Source organism: Pieris brassicae, chromosome 10 (genome assembly GCF_905147105.1).
Source record: "Pieris brassicae chromosome 10, ilPieBrab1.1, whole genome shotgun sequence".
In the NCBI taxonomy this organism is placed as follows: Eukaryota; Metazoa; Arthropoda; class Insecta; order Lepidoptera; family Pieridae; genus Pieris; species Pieris brassicae.
The window spans coordinates 12,658,669-12,678,740 of NC_059674.1; the positions used below are offsets into that span (position 1 = coordinate 12,658,669).

At 32.9% G+C, this 20,072-nt stretch overlaps 1 protein-coding gene across 3 annotated transcripts in view; it reads right to left on the reverse strand.

The window, feature by feature from the left end:
- The window catches only part of LOC123715822 (inositol 1,4,5-trisphosphate receptor), a 56,159-nt gene that overhangs the window by 32,140 nt on the left and 3,947 nt on the right, over positions 1 to 20,072 (reverse strand). Inside the window, exons 1-15 of one of the 3 annotated variants that reach the window (XM_045671144.1) lie at positions 15,781 to 15,828; positions 13,829 to 13,943; positions 9,760 to 9,830; positions 8,214 to 8,335; positions 6,523 to 6,642; positions 6,207 to 6,324; positions 5,178 to 5,290; positions 4,562 to 4,792; positions 4,050 to 4,162; positions 3,325 to 3,465; positions 3,050 to 3,134; positions 2,663 to 2,823; positions 1,663 to 1,828; positions 599 to 742; positions 277 to 421 (exon numbers count right to left, since the gene is read on the reverse strand). In XM_045671144.1, the coding sequence (XP_045527100.1) occupies positions 277 to 421; positions 599 to 742; positions 1,663 to 1,828; positions 2,663 to 2,823; positions 3,050 to 3,134; positions 3,325 to 3,465; positions 4,050 to 4,162; positions 4,562 to 4,792; positions 5,178 to 5,290; positions 6,207 to 6,324; positions 6,523 to 6,642; positions 8,214 to 8,335; positions 9,760 to 9,830; positions 13,829 to 13,943; positions 15,781 to 15,784 (1,849 nt within the window). In that variant the 5' untranslated portion in view covers positions 15,785 to 15,828. Of the gene's footprint in view, positions 1 to 276; positions 422 to 598; positions 743 to 1,662; positions 1,829 to 2,662; positions 2,824 to 3,049; positions 3,135 to 3,324; positions 3,466 to 4,049; positions 4,163 to 4,561; positions 4,793 to 5,177; positions 5,291 to 6,206; positions 6,325 to 6,522; positions 6,643 to 8,213; positions 8,336 to 9,759; positions 9,831 to 13,828; positions 13,944 to 15,780; positions 15,829 to 20,072 lie in introns of those variants that run through there. The other 2 variants (XM_045671146.1, XM_045671145.1) reach the window with 2 other exon arrangements.

A 20,072-nucleotide genomic window follows, 5' to 3' on the forward strand; every position in this document is an offset into this window, starting at 1 on the left:
CATCCAAGATCATCCATTACAATAAGATAGATATTGAAAAAATAGCAATATTATAACTGTAAAATAATAATAATTCAGTATTGTCTTTTGTTAAAATAGCTTCTAAACATTAAGAAAAACGGTCAGTCACGCGAAACGTCGGAAAATATTTAAAATGTAGAATTATGTAAATAATTATAAGTTAGTAATACATAGCTTTAATCCGTTCAAAAAGTGTTTTTCTTAAAAATTGAATTGCATTTCATTATCCAGTGATATTTATCATTAAGAACGTACCAACAAAAGTCTCAATTTCAGCAGCGGTAATGTGTTTCTCCAACAACTTCCTGTTGTTGTGTAAGAGGGCAGTGATCGTGTCTTCCGCTAATATATCGTAACCGATTTGCTTTTGCATGAAGCCGAAGTGCTTTGCTATGTATTCCTGTTAATAAATAAATGCACTCATAAAAGATCTTTTACTAGAAAAATGTAATGGAAATAAGACAAGACAATGAGAAGAGTTTTTTTTAATAAAAGGATATAATTTGTTGGTAAATTATTATTTACTTGAACATTATTTTCCTATTGGAGGTTTTTAATCAAACAATAAAATACATACTTGATTTTTCCTATAATCCTGTTGGCTCAATCGTAATATTCTATAGCAAAGTCTGAATATAAATTTGTAGGGCGCGTATCTGGGATCATAGAGCTCCTCGATCTTTAGGAACGGTTCGCCTTCCGAAGATTCTTCAAATGGACCCTAGAAAGAAATTACATTCTAAAAATAACAATAAAACATAAAGTTTGAGATTTTAAGAACTACGAAGAAGGTTCTTCTACTATTATATATATACATATGTCGGAGGAAGCCATTCAACGAGTTGCTTGTTGATTGTACAATAACACATTAAATTCTCTTTTTCATTTAAACACGTTGCATTAATCTTAATTTAACTTAATACGCGATTTTACGATATTATAAAACCTAAAACATATTTCTGTTAACAAATTAGTGGTTTTAGTTAAAATTAGTTACGTTTTTCTAATTTATAAGATTGTAATCGTTATTAAACAAACGACCAATGAGAGCAGAGCATTTTGCTCGAGAGGGGTCGAAGCGCCATCTATATATAGGCCAGTCCGTTGGTTGTTACGGGGTCTTTTTGAAGTGGAGACGGATCGAGTTGGATCCCTGAGTTTTTGTCGCTAGATTGGTGCATTGAACTCACTGCTCGGTCTTAAAACTTATAATTTATTATTAAATAACTACCATAAAATATCAGTGTATCATCAGTGTAAATAAAATATTGTGAAAACTACAATCGTCGTGTTTTGTGCTCGCGCTTTACCCTCATGACGCCCACCAAACCTGCAACCACTGTTGATGACGTCTCTGGGGAAGGTGTTTCTCCGACATATATATATATATATATATATGTCGGTATATATATCTATATATATATATATATATATATACACATATATATACACATTTTTAGACAGATCACATGTCCTGCGCAGGAACATACGTCATAGATATACAATTTAGTAAATCATCATTATTATCACATAAACGTTATCCATCTATACAAATTTTTAATACTTTCTTGTGAAGCCTGTAATTCAAATTCAAAGCCTGTATGATTTGACGGTAAAGTAAGACTATCGAAAAAAACTCACTTGTAATATTTTAAACAGTTGTCCCAGAATATATTGCTCTCTTAGTAACTTCTGCCTGTCCCGATTAGGGTTTTCCACGACAAGATCCAGGGCTTTTGATTTATTCGGCTCATTTTCATACCCAGCTATGAAGTACACTATGTCTTGAAGGAGGCAAGTTAGGGCCCTGTAAAAAGAAAAAGAGAACTGAACAAAAAGTGGTTGTCTGACAACTTCATAAACATTGACGAAATGATTGCATACGTAAGCCTTCGAGTGGAAGAGAGATAAATGCGACGTAAACGTAAAATGAGCGTAACGGGACAATGACTCATGTTTTTTCGTAAGTACAGCTGGCGTTAATGAATTTATTTGCTTAGACGATTTATAATAATCGAATTGAAGCGAAGTCCAAGTGATCGGTATGATTTTTGTATATTGCTTATTATTTGTATAAATGACACTTGAAACACTTGGACAATTTAAAGACCGATTTCACAGCTTAATAAAACAAAAATAGTTTTTGCTAATTTAGGCAAAATTTATCATGATGGTATGGTACATAATAATTCCGAATGAACTCTTCGTAAAGACAATTTAAACTCGTAACTTAACGTACATATTACGTACATAAACGTAGTATATTATAGAGTTAATTAATACATTGAGTATTTGCGTGTTGTTGTGAATGTAAAAGTGCGTGCTCCAATTTCACCATGCCTACTGCTGATAGAGGACAAATCTTTGTTTTAAATATTTTTTTAATTATCATAGATTAAGTATAGATTACTTAAGATCTCATGTGGAACATAGTGTAATGGTTGCAGCTCCTTACTAAGACTGTGTAAAACAAAAAACTTGGCGATGAAATGACGGAGGACTGAATGGCGGAGAGTTTATGGCCAGTTTTATTTAAATTACAAGCATTTAGCATTTAATGTGTTTTTCTTTATTGACGTTTAGAAGTGTGCATTGTGTTACTTAATAAATGATTTTCTTTTTTTTTTCTTTTGAAACTTACTTCATCTCATTATGTTCAATATTCCCCTGATGCAATTTTGTAGAGAGAGCAGACAGCACTTTACATGCGTCGTTGGCGAAATCCAAATCTCTTACTTCGCTGGGCGATACTGATATTAGAGCGAATGCTTCTTTATCTTCCTTTATTACTGAACAACCAACCTGAAAACCAATCAGTATCTACTATATAAAACGTTTTAGTTTAAATATTTATTAAAGTGTAAATTAGGCTTATGAACACTGTTCTTATTATTATGTCATTATGATTATTAATACGACATTTGAATGCCTATTTAACAGGGCTGTTTGTATGGTTTTATTGTATAATTTGATTCTGAATGTACCGTACCACTTTCTTTGCAAATAAATTTTTTATTTATTTACTTACCTTGGACATCACAGGTTTATCCTCATCCTTGTCTATGGGTATCGATGTTGAATGAACCCAGGTGTGCGTACAAAGATGTTGTAATCTATGGACAAAATATATATATAAATTAATAGTTTTGGTCTGTAAGTTTTATCACATTAAATACCTTATATTATTATAATTCCAATTGAAAAAAAATGTTTAACGCTAAAGTCGAATTCTGACCTTAAACCTTTCTTTTCGAACGGACGCCTTTTCCTATACAAACTTTAGTTAGTACTGTGTTGACTAACCTAACATAACTGCTCTGTGGCACGGGTGCGTCCGAGTGGGTCATAGTTGTAGGGTCCAATTCGAAGAGCGTCGCTATTTCTGACGAGTGCGGTACTGATATCAGCTGATATGCTGGTTCTAAGCCATCGTTGCTCGATTCTCTGAAAAACATATTTGTTAAGAAAACACTTTTTAAACGGATTGAAGCTATATATTACTCTTATAAACTTTCGTTGATACTCTGTTCTGTGTCCGGCAATAAGTTTAATTAACAATTTTCTACTTGCTGTTTCTAGAATACTGGCGCTCCCAACTATGTCATTTCTAACGTGTACGATTGGCTCCAAGAACTCCACTGAAGTATTTCCGAACCAATTCGACTTAGGGTCCTTCAAGAAAAGAGCGTACCAATTCGACTTAGGGTCCTTCAAGAAAAGAGCGTACCAATTCGACTTAGGGTCCTTCAAGAAAAGTGCGTACCAATTCTTGAAAGGCCCGCAACGCACTTGCGAGCCTTCTGGCAATGTGAGTGTCCATGGGCGGCGGTATCGCTTCACATCAAGTTGCCCGTTTGCCTGTTATTAGATTTAAAAAAAATTGTTAATTAAACTTATTGCCGGACACAGAACAGAGTATCAACATATTTGTTATAAGAATTTTAAAATATTCATAAATACACTTTTTCTCTGTTTTGCAACACGTACGTACATTGTCAAGAAAGCAAAAAAAAATTAATACAACTTACGAGGCTTTCGGGCAGGCTTCGGCGGCCAAGTAGTGCCCAGTAGCGAGGTGTTTAAACCTGAATATGGAGTTCCAGTGACCTGCACCTCCTCTGCATGGATCGTGTTGGACCACCTAGCACAAAGCATAACAATTAGCATTTTCTACTTTCGTATGTACAATGTCTAAATGTGTCCTAGCGTGTGGGTTATTTGTTTATCATCGCAGACTTTTATTTTACGGATACGTTGCCAGCCTTTGTTGAATAATGTTAATTAGGTCTTCGTTTTCAATAGACTGTATTAGTAAAGCCTATATTAAAATCCTTATCCTATCTTTTGTTTTATTTATTTAAATATATTTTTTTAAACGATAATCTTGGTTTTCATCTGGTAGTTGTAGGAATACTAATAATTAGTTTTTGATACAATATAAAAATTATACAAATATAGTTCTACTCGTGAATAGATTTAAACTAAAATTATTCTTATGTATACTGGTTTCTTTGCTATTGTGAAAGCTTTTCCCACTTACCTCAATCTCCCACAAGGCTTTACTACTGGTGGCGGCAGTGGCACTGGACCGGCCAGTGGTTCTCAAAAACACATGCTGTCTCTCTCTATACGCGTCCATAGTAAGAAACTTCTCTTGTTCGGCGTGGAAGAGTCGCACTACATCCCCTCCTTTGAGGATCTCTTCTTGGTTCTCTTTGTGTTCTAAGAATAGAGTGACCTTCCAGGACGTTGAGGAGTTTACTACGTTCACCTAGAAATTATAAACGCATTTTCAACACTTATTTTCACTGTGTTGAAGAAAGTAGAATACCTCGATTTTTTTTACGAGGAGGCAAACGGGAAGGAGACTTATAAGTGCGTTGCCGGCCGTTTAAGATTGGGTACGCTCTTTTCTTGAAGGTCCCTAAGTCGAATTGGTTTTTCTTTGTTCTGCACCTTCATATTTTTGTTGTGTATTACAAATACGCTTATAAACAAATGAACATTTTAACACTATAAACGAGATGATCATAGGTAATTTATTTTGTTCATTACACTGTCAGGCTGATTATCAATTAAGATTTTGAATTATCAAATTAAACAAAGGACTGTTTTAACTTAAAATTAGCTTTATTTAACACTTTTTAAACCCTTACCTCCATACATCCACCATTATCTGGTAACTCGTGATTCGCAGACACATGAAGCACTTGCTGCCCAGCATTTACAGGATTTAGGATCACTTTGTCACCCACCACCACGTTATCGCCTGAAAAGCAATGTGTATACTAAGTACTATCTTGCATGTGTTGTCAAGCGCATTATACGCAAACACAAAATACATTATATAAAATGGAAGGATGTAAGGAATGACAAGGAAGAACTAAAACTGTACTACAAGAACGGTTCGGTGGCCATTGTTACACAATTTTAACCTAAAATAATAAGTACATACCTAGCCATAATAAAAAATGCACATAATTATCAGTTGTAAGTACTGGTAATAAGCACAAATTAGTATAGGAACAATGAGATAGGATATACTGAAAATAACAAATACTATGCATTTCAATAGATCACAATACGTAAACAACACTTAATAAAAATATAAAATTGAGTGATATATAAAATTGGCAAAAATTTAATAATGTGAGTCTAGTAAAAAATCAAGTGACGGTCGTCCGAAATACAATATTATGTATCTAGTCATCAAAATTTGTAAATATAAAAAAAAACACGGGTTAGAAAAAAAATCTTATCGATCGAGCAACGTAAAAATTTACTCTCATATTTTTTTAGAAAATAGATTTTCCCTAATGCACCAAAAGAAGTATAGCTTCATATTCACTAGAGCTAACGTCAGGATGTCGGATTTTCTGCGACGGTGTGCGCGGGCAACGTAAATATTTACTCTCACCATTTTTCCCTAACGCGCGAAACGAAGTATAACTTCAAAAAAATTACATTACATGATACCCTCCTCTTTTCTCTTTCGATTTTAAAACTTTATTGAGATCCTTTCTATTCTTTATTGATAACTTTCTACAAGAAACAAAAGTTTCAAAAGTTTTTTTTTTACTTTCACTTTTGTACTACCTACATACCTTAGTTAATTAACAAAAAGTTGTTCTTAGTACTTCTTGTTAATTAATTAAGTAAGTGCGTAAAACAATCATAAAACTTACCCGTCGATCTGAGCTTATAAAAGGGTATAACATAAAACCACGATCCCTCGTTCCCATTCGCATCAAGATGTACGCGCATTGCATTTTTTTCTAATAAAGCAGGCAATCTTTTATTCACCTGTAAAGTAAATGTGATACATAAAGCTGTAATTGTATTAAACATTGTACGAAAATAAAGTTTCTATTACTAATTTAATTTATTTCTAAGTTTCTTATAAACTCTGAAGATGGTATATAAAGGTACCTGAAATGTTTTATACCACCATATAATACATCGAGCTCCATAGTACTTCTAGTAACCATTAAGACTACTTACAGTTAAATATTTGTTACTCTTGACGTGGAGTAGTTGAATGACACTACCATATTGCACTACTGTTCCGAGGACTTTTGTGTTTTCCATGTCATTTTGCTTCTTTTCTATTTCCGCGGCATGCTGAAACAATGAGTTTTATATAATAATATTAGAATAGCTATTAGTGATAATCTAGACAAAAAATTTCCTTAAATAACATAAAAACCTCTTTTAAGATAATAAGCTAATTAAGCAGACATAGTTTACTACGTCAGTTATGTATTAATTAAACGTGTTTTATTTCGGAAATGTATGACAGCAAACAATATTAACTGAACCGATTTGAATCATGTCTAGCTTCTATTTTTAACCCACTTCAAAAAAACCGATATAATGTGTATTTTTATAGAGCTGGGGCTTATTGGCATGACGCTCACCTTATGTGATACCGCCGATGCCCATGGGCTCGCCATTGCGTTGCCGGCATAATAAGAATTGCTACGCTCTTTTCTAGAGCTCTAATTAATACGCTTCATTCGGTAGGTCGTTCCACATAGTGGTGGTTCCAATAACTGTCGTATTTGATTATTATTACTCTTACAAAGGCCCTCACAATTGAAAAACGATTGAAGACGTCAATTTGATTCTTTTATAAAAACCACTGTTCTTTTATAAACACATTACGAAATGAGCAATAAATATTATCAATCTAAATACCACAAGATCTAATAGATCTGTCTAGGCATTTAATGGCACCATCGATCAAAGTGTGTCGGCGGCAGAACAAATAATATTTCATCACAATCTTTTAGATCTCCGAGAAATATAACACTTGGCAAAGAATTGTGTCTAAAAAATATCATTAGTCTTCGATTGTTATCATTATATAAGACTTCTACGCATATTAGGACAAATAGCATTTAATAGAAAGCATTACGATGCCTTTATAAATATATTGTTAGACAAATATCTAAGCTAGTATTTTGCCTTTAATGCTAAAAAACTAGAATAGGCTTATGACGCGTAATTTGAACTTCGAATTCGACTATAGTATAGAGCGTATTTATTATTGAAAAACTTATACAAACGCTTCAATGACTGTTAAGGTTATTTAAAAAATGTTTTTTTTTTTCAAATATTCTTCCAGTCTACACGGTAGACAGTTCAATACTAGTAGTATATATCAATAACTCTCTAATAAACCTTATTTATTTAAAAATATAATCAGAAATCACAGCACGATACTCCAATTATATATGGATTAAGTGGTTCAATCCGCAATGCGTGTAGTAATTGTGTTCAAGTACTTTAATCCCTGTTCTACTTGCCACAGTAATTGAGAGAATTCAATAATTGTATATTTATAACGGTTTAATTGTTCTAAGACAATCAATATAGGCAAAGTAATTTCACTAACTTAAGTTGTCTAATCTTAAAAATGATAAAGATCGCTTTAAAATAATATTCGTGTATTTTAGATTTTCTTTTTCGCTTTATTGTTGGAGTTACTCAAGTTACAAAGTTCTAGATTCAAGCGAAATAATAATTGGGGTTTACAGAATAGATTCAAGGAAAAGTGTCACATGTGTAAAGCGAGATTACACAATCACATTTCATATTTAATAGTCAAGACTGGGCGTTAAGTATGTACGTATGTATGGGCTATAGATTTTTATTCAAAAAGGAACAACTGACGTCCAGCATCTACTAACATGTAGCCTCTTCAAAAGCCCCGTGTCTGTGTCGGCGTTGGCGTTCGCTGACTGCTTGGCAGTATTCCAGAACTGCTTCTGTGCGGAGTACCGGTTCATAGGACATATTTTGAACAGACAATCTGAAATATATCAGGTGGGTTATATGAAAATTATAATAATTTAATGGGATCATTTAGTCATTAGTAAGTTGCTAATGGAACACGCCGCTGTTAGTGATTTGTATTATAAAATCTATAATAATGTAATAGTGTGTATAGACACGTTTAAAATTACACAATTTTAAATAAAGACGCGTTTGTTTACAATTTACAAAAAACCCAATTGCAAAATTATGTATCCACCCGTGGTCATGCTTGGTTTCACGCGAATATTCGAGACAGTTTATAATTTTAAATCTAAATATAAATTGTTGGCAAAGCAGTATTTGCCTAGCGGCTTCGCCGTGCATCTCTCATCCCTGAGGTCGTAGGTTCGATCCCCGGCTGTGCTCCAATAGAGAGCAGTGTTGACCTAGTGGCTTCAGCGTGCGTCTCTCATCCCTGAGGTCGTAGGTTCGATCCTCGGCTGTGCACCAATGGATTTTCTCTCTGTATGCGCATTTAACATTAGCTCGAACGGTGAAGGAAAACATCGTGAGGAAACCGGCCTCAGATCGAAAAAGTCGACGTGTGTCAGGCACAGCGGTATGATCACCTGCATGCCTATTAGTTTAACAAATGATCATGAAATGGATAAAGATATCCGAGGCCCAGACCTAAAAAGGTTGTAGCGCCATTGATTTATTATTATTTTTTTATAAATTGTTGGCATAAATACTTTTAATAAATAAGTAATTGATTTGAAAATGGAAATTTAGTTGATTTGCTATTATGATATTTTTTATGCCTGACATACCTACGACAATTCCCATACCAATAAAGGACACGTATCCAAGAACTAACATTCTTATATCGAGTACGATTCGTATAGCTATGTCGTCCTATTAAACAAAATTTATTAAATTACGGTTTACTATATAATTTACATACAATTTTACATAAACGGACTGTATACTCCAATTACGGAACGGAATTAAAATGTAATGCGGGCACGGGCCAGGCTCTCGTCCTTCAAAGAGTCTAATTACCAAACGTCGAACCAATTTTACTAAGATAATCTAGAAGTATTATAAAATAAATCAACGGCGCTACAACCTTTTTAAGTCTTGGCCTCAGATTTCTGTATCTGTTTCATGATGATTTGTTGTTGTGCCTATTAGAGGTAAGTAGGTGATCAGCCTTCTGTGCCTGACGCACGCCGTCGACTTTTTTTGGGTCTAACGCAAGCCGGTTTCCTCACGATGTTTTTCTTCACCGATCGAGCTAATGTTAAATGCGCACATCGAAAGAAAATCCATTGGTGCACAGCCGGGGCTCGAACCTACGACCTCAGGGATGAGAGTCGCACGCTGAAGCCACTAGGCCAACACAGCTCCTAGAAGTATTATATTCAGACTTAAAATCGATATTAATGAAAAATTCTAATTAATATATAAAATAAATACCTCTAAACTTCTTGGGTGGATCAGTTAGGTCGCCAGCTTCAGGACAAACCACGCATCTGTCATCTACCAACCTAAAAATAATTTTACAATTAATTATCAAATAATACCTATTGTTTTAGTATTCGCAATTATATTTTGACTTCAAATAATAATTTAGGATAATAAATAAATATGACCTAGTATGGTCACACTAAAATTTGCAAAAGGGGTCGAGGGTCAAGGACGTGGTTTCGAATCTCGTTGAATAATCGAGCAAACGAAATAGCAAAATATCCGTAGTAGCAATTACTTTATAATCTAACTGGTAATAACTATTTCTATATAAATAGTATATGTATTCACACAGTATGAAAAATAGCCTAATTTATAGTATTATAAGAGTAATCCGTATAAACATGGCTTTGAATAGAGTTACAGTAAAATAACTTGAAAACTTTAATTTATCAAAAAGCCTATACAACAATTATTGATACTTGAGTCGCAAGACACCAAACGGTATGACCGTTTTGTCGAATCGATTATGAACTATTATGCATGTAAATAATATTTTTTCGTTTATCATAACACTGTCTTGTGTTTAATTTCGTTGAAAATTGAGTTTGTTCGAATATAATGTATGTATTTGCGTAATTTAAGAATGATAATTAATACGTAATAAACTTGAAGTTTGTTTACATGGTATGACTCGTCATTTAGCGTCAACCGTTTAGGCCGGTGCATGAAATTATGAATGTTTAATTTGAATTTTTTGAAGCCAATAAATAAAACTAAAAGATTGTATAGGTTTATTATATCTCTATATATATAAAATTCTCGTGTCACAATGTTTGTTCCCATACTCCTCCGAATCGGCTCGACCGATGCCTATGATTTTTTTTATGAATATTCAGTAAGGCTGAGAATCGGCTACTATCTATATTTCAAACCCCTAAGTGACAAGGGGTGCCCACCTCAATTTTTTTTTAATATTTTATATTTTTATGATACAGCATGCAAAAATACATACAACCCTTAATTGTCACCCCTATACGATCAACCCCTATTTTTATTATAGTAGATAGGTTATTTTTATTGAACTAAAAAAAATGTTTCCTGGAAATAATATATATGGCAAAACGACGTTTGCCGGGTCAGCTAGTTATTGTATATATTTATAGTCACTTATAAATAATCGGAAATTGAATTTTAATGCCGTCAAATTGGGCAATAATGAGTACAATTTTAAATATAGAACCCGAGTCTAAATTATGACTAGGCACAAACGGTTGGTAAACACTGTATTATAGAATGTGTGAGGGCCTGCAACATACACTTCTGCGAATACTTCGCTGATACTTTTTGTAGGCCATCCGTATTCCACTAATTGTAAACGGAAGTATAACTGCTATATACGCCATTAATTTGACAACGTTATAGCAAGACTATATAAATTCAAATAGTCCATTGAAATGTTACAATTTGAGGGCCAAACTGAACATTTGAAATGGGAAGGCTAGCCATTCTAATAATTGATTAATAATATAATTATGTCGAAGATTACCTCATCAGCAAGGTGTTTGTTTTATAGGCCTACAAGGGATACCAATAAGTGAAATTGTAGGAATGAAAAAAATAATTATTTCGAAAATTTGTTTAAAATAAACGAGAGATCATAAAAGTAAGTTAAACATGTTGTTTTGTCCGGCTTTTGAACATTGACGAACCCGGTCAACTTTGGAGCGCTTTTACAGCGTTTCCAAGTAACGAAATTAAAAAAAAATACATATGAACATCTTCAGAAAGAGATCCTCCACAAAAACGTTCTGACATAGTTTTTTTGATAAAATATAAAGAAAAAAAGTTATTAAGCAAAATAGGAAATTGTTTCACTTTTTTACTTATAACTTTTTGAATTTATTATGATAAATTCTCAACATAATTGTAGGGACAGCAATTTGCTACCAAGTGTGTCTTAACAAATTTTATGTACGATGGATAGTTTAGAAGATATATTTCCTGGCTATAGCCAATAACGTGTTTTCACCCCTTTTTCCAACATGGCGGCCGGGGGACAAGGCGCCAACCCCACAAACTTGAGGTTAAGTTTTATGGACCCCCCTTTATGTCTCAAATAAAATCGCGTCCTCTATCAAACGTTCAGCAAATGTAACATTTCAATGGACAAAAAATCTATAATACAGAGTATAGCTATATATAGGAACATGTTATACGACAACACCCTATTTCAATTTAGAAATCCAATTATGTTTTTTGTTTGGTTTATTTATATCGGCTTCTGTGAACATGTGTGAGAGTTTAAATTGTCATTTACTCTCAGAAATTCCGGTTGAGTATTTTGTTTATTGTATTAATGGTATATGTATATGGGATAAAATATAAATAATCTTGCTAGCGATATAAACACAAATTTGCTCGAAAGTCAATAGTAATAATATCACTACTATGATTTTAAGTGATAAACCTTCAAAATATACATATGCGTCAAATATTTATATGACCAGAGTTTCCCTAGGGATATTAGCGTGCGATTCTAATACCGGAGGTCGTAGGTTCGATCCCGGCTATGCACTAACGGACTTTCTATGTGCGCTTTTAGCACTTGCTCGTTTAATACATTCAAAGGATAGATCCGGTCCGGTTACGTTAAAAATTAATAAAGTTTTTACGTACATAATAGAGTTGAATAATTACATGCAATACGACTTTAACATAATTATGCTTAAAAATAAATTATTAGTTACCTTTTTCGTCGTGACCATACAATTTATGTTAATTTAAGTTTCTGTATGGGATAATAATGGAAATATAAAAACACAATATTACAACTACTTCTACGGTGTCTCAGATATTTAGCAGTACTAGAACTATAGAATAATACATTCACACTAAAGCATACCAGTCCGTGGAACTTCTGATAGTGTTTGTACAAGAAATAGAAAGATAGAAAAGGTTAGAACAGAATAATATATAAATAAAGTAATAAAAATCATGTCCAATATTATATCACTTTACCAATATGAGAAAATAACTATAAGATAAATATTAAGTAAACACAAGAAGCAAACAGAACGAGTAATTAAGAGTTATAAATCATATATCTAAGTAAAATCTCTGTTAAAATATTCTTAACATTAGTGCTAATTCTGATATGTTTTTGTTTACATTAATAATTAAAGTCAGTCGCTAGTTCGTTCTTGCATGATAGCAAGTCGATACTTACAAATAAGATTAGTTAAAATTAGTTTAATTTTCATAAAATTTCGAGTCCTTTTCATAGAAATATATTATTCAAAAGAAAGGTGAATAACGGCCTTATAATATTATAGGACACCAACGTATTTGAACTCAGAAATAAGACTTAACAACTATTTCACAACAAGAATTAGCACCATTGTCGTAAAAATATTCTTAACATTAGTGCTAATTCAGATATGTTTTTGTTTACATTAATAATTAAAGTCAGTCGCTAGTTCGTTCTTGAATGATAGCAAGTCGATACTTACAAATAAGATTAGTTAAAATTAGTTTAATTTTCATAAAATTTCGAGTCCTTTTCATAGAAATATATTATTCAAAAGAAAGGTGAATAACGGCCTTATAATATTATAGGACACCAACGTTCTGTATTTGAACTCAGAAATAAGACTTAACAACTATTTCACAACAAGAATTAGCACCATTGTCGTAAAAATATTCTTAACATTAGTGCTAATTCAGATATGTTTTTGTTTACATTAATAATTAAAGTCAGTCGCTAGTTCGTTCTTGCATGATAGCAAGTCGATACTTACAAATAACTTTAGTTAAAATTAGTTTAATTTTCATAAAATTTCGAGTCCTTTTCATAGAAATATATTATTCAAAAGAAAGGTGAATAACGGCCTTATAATATTATAGGACACCAACGTTCTGTATTTGAACTCAGAAATAAGACTTAACAACTATTTCACAACAAGAATTAGCACCATTGTCGTAAAAATATTTTAAAACGTAGGCGAAACTGTCAAGTATCACAGTAAAGAATGTCGAGAAGCACTTTTAACTAAGATTACATAACGTTTATAATTACCCTAAAGTGCTGAGAAAGCCTGCAACCGAGCCCTCCGCATAGAGAGATACTATGTCCCCCAGGTGCAAGAAGCTGTCTCCCATTTTGATGCCTGACTTCCCCCATGCAACGACACCTGGAAACAACATTAAAATGAACTTATAAACTATATACATAATGCATTGCGATCGATAAACATCAAGGGTCCTGATTGGATTACAATTTTTGTAGAATCCAGTTGTGTGTTCTCGTATACCAGGGCTAAAGAGTTGTTAAGAAAATAAACTCGTTGATTAGAGACATAGCTGTACTACTGCCAATGTAAAAAGGCTAACGTAATTCGATTGTGCAAATATTTGTATGAATAAAATCCTACAGCTGATTGAAGAATAAATAAAAAATCACAAATATCTAAGGCCCTTTGCAGTCCGGACATCAAAGAAAAATCTGTAGTAGGAACTATTGTTCATAGTCCAGTAACGCCCCAATTGACACTTTTTGCGTCTTATAAGGTATACGAAACGTTTTATTATTATAATTATTACTTAAACATTATAAATAAACGAAAAAAACAATTGGTGCCTGAAGCGACATAAAAGGAGTGAAGTCAATCCATTTTCAAGAGAAATTTTGAGGGTGAAAAATTAACAAGGCGCAGAACAATATATGAAGTTGTCCGTTCTACGCATACATTATTTCCAATTATAAACTAAGCTATGAAAACTCTATTTGCAACTAGCAAGATCTTTATATTTCAATAGATTCTATTGCAATATATTTTAAGTAATAATTATGAAATAAAAACCTCCTAATTATCTCTTTCCTCATAATAACAAGTTCAACAAAATATTAAGCTTTACAGCGACAATTGAATTTGAGGCGAAAAATATTCGCGTTTCATAATAGCATTCAATTTTTCATTGTTAAATTCACGCTCGTGAGATTTTGTTTTCTACACCATTATGATATGGTATATATTACCGTGTATACATTTATTTGTTTGGATAAGCCAGTCCGCTAGTTTATACTTTGAAGAAACAATTCTCTCTATAGTTCAGGAACGTGAATTTAGGTCAATCCAAGGTGACTCTTTCGTTCAATTGATCCCGAATAACTGTTAAATTATCTAAAAAAAATTATGTCCTGACAATAAACTAATAACATATTCTCTGCGCTGTAACTTTTGTTAGACGACCAGAAATTCTTAAATTCATTTGTCCATTTTTTCGCTAGAAATTTACGCAATACCATTCATCATCATTTCATAGGTAAAACAAAGACTTCAAAGAAGATACCCGTGCGTTTAGGAAACGTAAACAAATAAACAATTATTGTTGAAGCGCCTGCCAATTCCATCTCTTTTGATATTTTTGTAACGCCTAAATAAAAAAATTAAGTATAACATCTTGTTTGAGACTGTAAAAAAGCATTCCATAGATGTATAAATACATTTATTTTTTACATAATATGCCTTATCTTGTAAGATAAAAGATTCACTTTTTAAATTACGTTCATAACTTTGATATTTAGGTACTAACGTGGACATATATTTTATTAAGACATTGTTTTCTAAACGGAAGTAGGTAACAGTGAAACAAAACATGACCATTTTCATGAAGTACACAAGTTTTTTTAAAGATTCTTTTTCAAAAGTTAACACTAAGTCTTACTTCAAAAACGGAAAGGGCAGAGCAGGTCGGATTCAGAAACCTGACAGCGCCAACTGCGACTCACGTATGACAAACTCCAATATATTTTTGACGTACGTCAAAGTAAGTTTAAGATCTTACACTTCGATTATCTTAAGATCCAATTTTAAATGACAGCGTTAATTGCTTCGTTTCATGTAAACTCAATTAAAACCAAAAAGTTATAATGTTCACAATTCAATCCTTTTTTCTATATTCTATTACATTTGGACTAATCCCATAGAAATCATTACAGTTATTGTTACTATGACACAGGCAACTTACCCATCGTCAATACAACTCAACCAGCTTCATCAAAAGTTTCAGCATATCACAAGAAATGTAGAAAGTATGAAGAATAAGTTTATAGCACAGACGTTTCAAGTCTATGAACCAATATATGAATATCAGTGCAAGGAGACCCAACAGTATGCAGCATAGCTTGCGAGTTACAATAACCATCGGAAATGACACCGCAATCTAATTGATAGGAGAAGTTACACCGGTTCAAGTTATATTGGTCATCACAAAGTGTGTAAAATCTGCTGAATACAAGTATAATAGCTATTGTTATTATTCGCTTCGTATCTAGAAATTCATTTTAGTAAGAAAACGAAAATGAGCAAGCCAAGGCATAAAACCTTAGTGATAACAGATAACGATTTTCAACAACTTTTAAGTGCTAAGGTAAGGACGTTTTATATAAACTTGCAACACAATATTAAATAAAAACACTTTCCGACCAGTTTTATTTATCGAATTGTAAACACTTCGCTCATGAGGCTTTGGTTAATGCAGCCAGTGGATATAATCAACGCATGTCAATTGTCATTTAATTGAATTTGGAACACTGTAATTTCTTTTTTATTCTCAACAGCCAGTACAACCAATAGGTGTCAAGTATTATCTGACACTAACGTTTACCTGATAGAGACCAATCAATATGTGAAGTGGGTGCGTGTTAAGCCTAATCAGGCAAAGCTTGGGGCTCTGGTAAATATAGAAGGATCTGAAGCGTTAAGCTCGATGACCTAGAAACATCCTTTATACCTCTTAGAACGCTTTTAGAATAAACAGAGGGAAAATGAGAGAATAATCCAGTAGTTTGAATAAAAAATGGACGCATATTTATTCAGCGTTGGGGACCCTGAATAATAGTTTATAGCGTAGTATATAAATTGAATTTGATCTTAGCATCGATACCCTGTTGTCTATTGAGACATTCATAGACACATCTTTTTCCTTGAATTGAACTTCGCTACGATGTGTAAATTTAAATATCTATTGTCTATGTGAGCGCGATTAAGAAGAACCGATTTAAATGATCCTATGAACTGAAATAATAACGTGGAATCCATGATTAATATTTTTGTTAATGAGACATGTTGATCATGGTTGTTGCATGAGGTCTAGGTTAAGACAAATAAGATTAAGGTATTCTACCTTAACCTAGCTTAAATTAAAGAGTTAATTATAATAACTATCCAATAGATAAATTAGGTGATTTTTTTTAAATTTTGTAATGCAAAGTTTCCTCGTATGAAAGCTAAACTGAAACAAGGTTCTTCCCAAATTAGGAGCATGTTGATAAGCATGTACAATGCGGTAATGTATATCGAAGTCAAACAGGAAAACATAACGCACTGATAACGGTAATTAATGGTTTAGATTATTAACTCTACATCTAGTTAAACCAATGAATTTAGTAATCGCAGTAGCCATTATTATAGAAAAAGGGATATTTCACTTTTATAGCGATTTTTACGGTACTGTAACCTTAAATTTAGAATTGTAGAGACCATTAATGGTATTATGTTACAATTTCGATGATATAATCAGTCATGACATAAGTACACGTACTAACATATCACGTAACATAATAACGAGGATGATCAAAATTTGATAAAACTTCGCGGAGTACCATCCATTTATGGTAGAAACATGTTTTAAAAACATATCATATAGTTTAACTGTCTTCATTTGTTTTATGCAAGGCATGTGTTCCCACAGTAAACTATGCCCATAAGTACCGCTTCCCTGATACATATCGACTCCTATTTCTTTCATAAAACCACACAAATTTGTAACACTACATTAAACAGTGATAAATAAAGTATTTTTAACAATTCCCCCGCTTATACCAAAATCTTCGCTGCTGTATGTATTGTAATAGTGGCCGTATTTATTGTAAGAGATTTTTTTTGATGTCAGTTCCTGTTTCTCAGTTTAGAAATATCCAATTAAATACTTTTATTTGTTTAAATATGCGAGTGACATAAGAGACGAGACGAGTAATACCAAAAGATCAACGTATAATAGGTATTATTGTATATTTGTATGTACTAAAACAATCATATACTCAAAACCGATGATTCCTAAAGCAAACAAAAGTTACGTTATAGTTTGTACAAAACACACGAACTCCTTGGTCAAATATTTTCACAACTTTTTAAAAACGTAATTTCAAGCACTATTTCCACTTCCACAATCCCTATGAGCTGAAAGAATACTACCTTCGCATAGAGATAGACAATTCATGCGTTTCAGAATGATTGATGGGCGGGCGGGCACTTTTTACTATTGTTTATTTTTTTATCTCTGTACCGAGTAGACGTGCCTGTCTGACCCATAAACTTCAAACTTGATTCAAATGTATGAAATTTCAATTCAACGAACAGAAATTATTAAAATCATTAAGGTAACAGCAATGATTAACGCGATATTAAGTAAATCATTGGATGGCAGTGCCTCTCTAAAGTCTAAATGTGAATGTAAATCCGATCAAACTCAATTTCGAAGTAAGAAGTTCTTTTAAATTCCGCGTAGCTCTGGTGCCGCAAACTCCTATTGATTTTTTACTCCTATTGAATTAAAAGAGTTAATGAAAGCATTTAAATAATAGTAATTCGTATCCATATGATAAAATCTACTGAACCGATTTTTAAGAAACTTGTACTTTTCCCTAAATTACTTTTGAAATGATATGTCTGATTTAAATCAAAGGTTGTTGTGATATGCCGTAGGTATTGTTTTCGAGAATCCACATATTACAATTACAACATTTAACACGTCCTTGGAAGCGTAAATAGACCAACATACTTAAATATTATCTAATCTAGTGGGCAATTCTTAAAAGGCCGGCAACGCACTCCTGAGCCTTCTGGCATTGACAGTGTCGAAATGTCCATGGGCGGCATATCACTTAATATCAGGTAAGCCTCCTGTCCGTTTGCCCCCTGTTCTATAAAAATATCTAATTCCAATAATAGAACATACATACAGATCAAACCGATAACCTTTTTTGAAGTCGGGTAAAGGTTAGTTTGGTTTCTATCTTGATAAAACAGATGCTAATATGTTACCAAACAATTAAAACTTGCGGTGTTAATGCATGGAATTCAGTTGTTGAAGGTTTCATATGTTATCGCCTTCTATACATAGGCAAGGCTATTTACTTCGCATTGTTATATAATGAAAACTCTTACGCTTATTAGTCGTTAGACATAATCACTTATTTACTAATTTATATAACCCACCGTAGAAGATATTTCCAAAAATAACGCAGATCGATGTCCTAAAGTGATACCATAAAAGTTTCATGCCATTCATCAAAAAGTTTGGCTAGTGTCATAAGATCACAGTCGTTAGGATTCATTCTATTAAAAGTACATGCACATAGCCCATCATAAAAAATCCTAGCTAAGTAATGTGCATAGACTAGAGTCTCACAGCATCTAATGAGCAAAATGGAAAAACCACCTAAAACTATACGCAGTTAATAGATTAGCATCTAAGTGTCTAGTAAATATGTGATTCCAAGAGACACGATAAATCACTAAATTTTTGTGTACAAAGGTAAAAGTAGCAAACATTAAATAGACTTACTGTCAAAATATTATATGAGATATATATATCGAAATATAACCCTATATTGATATGCTATGTTTAAATATCTGTACGTGGATAACACTAAAAATGTTTAGAACTAGCCAGTTAGAAACATTGCTAATGAAAACTTTTTGAATTTCAATTTTAGAACTCTTTGGTAAACTTATGTAGTATATTGCATTCATTTCTCATTGGTTTTTGTGAATTGGCGGCAAATCTAAAACTCCTGTTACACGTGAAAATTAACCTAACGCGAGAAAATTTTCGGTCAGAATTAATATGACTTTCGTTGTAGGCTTACTCAACAACAAAGCTAAAGATAGGCTGCGATTAGCATTTCTTAATGAAGCCCCATCTCGTGCCACTATTTACAATTGGTTTAACGAGTTTAAGCGTGGACGTTGCATTCTCAATGATGATCCACGTGAGGGACGTTCTTTAACCGGGACTACTGAAGATAACATCAGTGTGCGACGCATGATAGAGGAAGATAAGAGAGTGATCTATCAGCAGATACGGACAAGCCTAGGCATTGGTTTGAGTCAAGTTCAAAAAAATATTACACGAACATTTAGGCGTGAGATAGCTTTGTACCAGATGGATTCCCCGTACTTTAACCGGAAACACTGTCGCATAGACTGGTGTCGCCAAATGTTAGATAAGTTCAACGGCGGTGATTCAAATTAAGT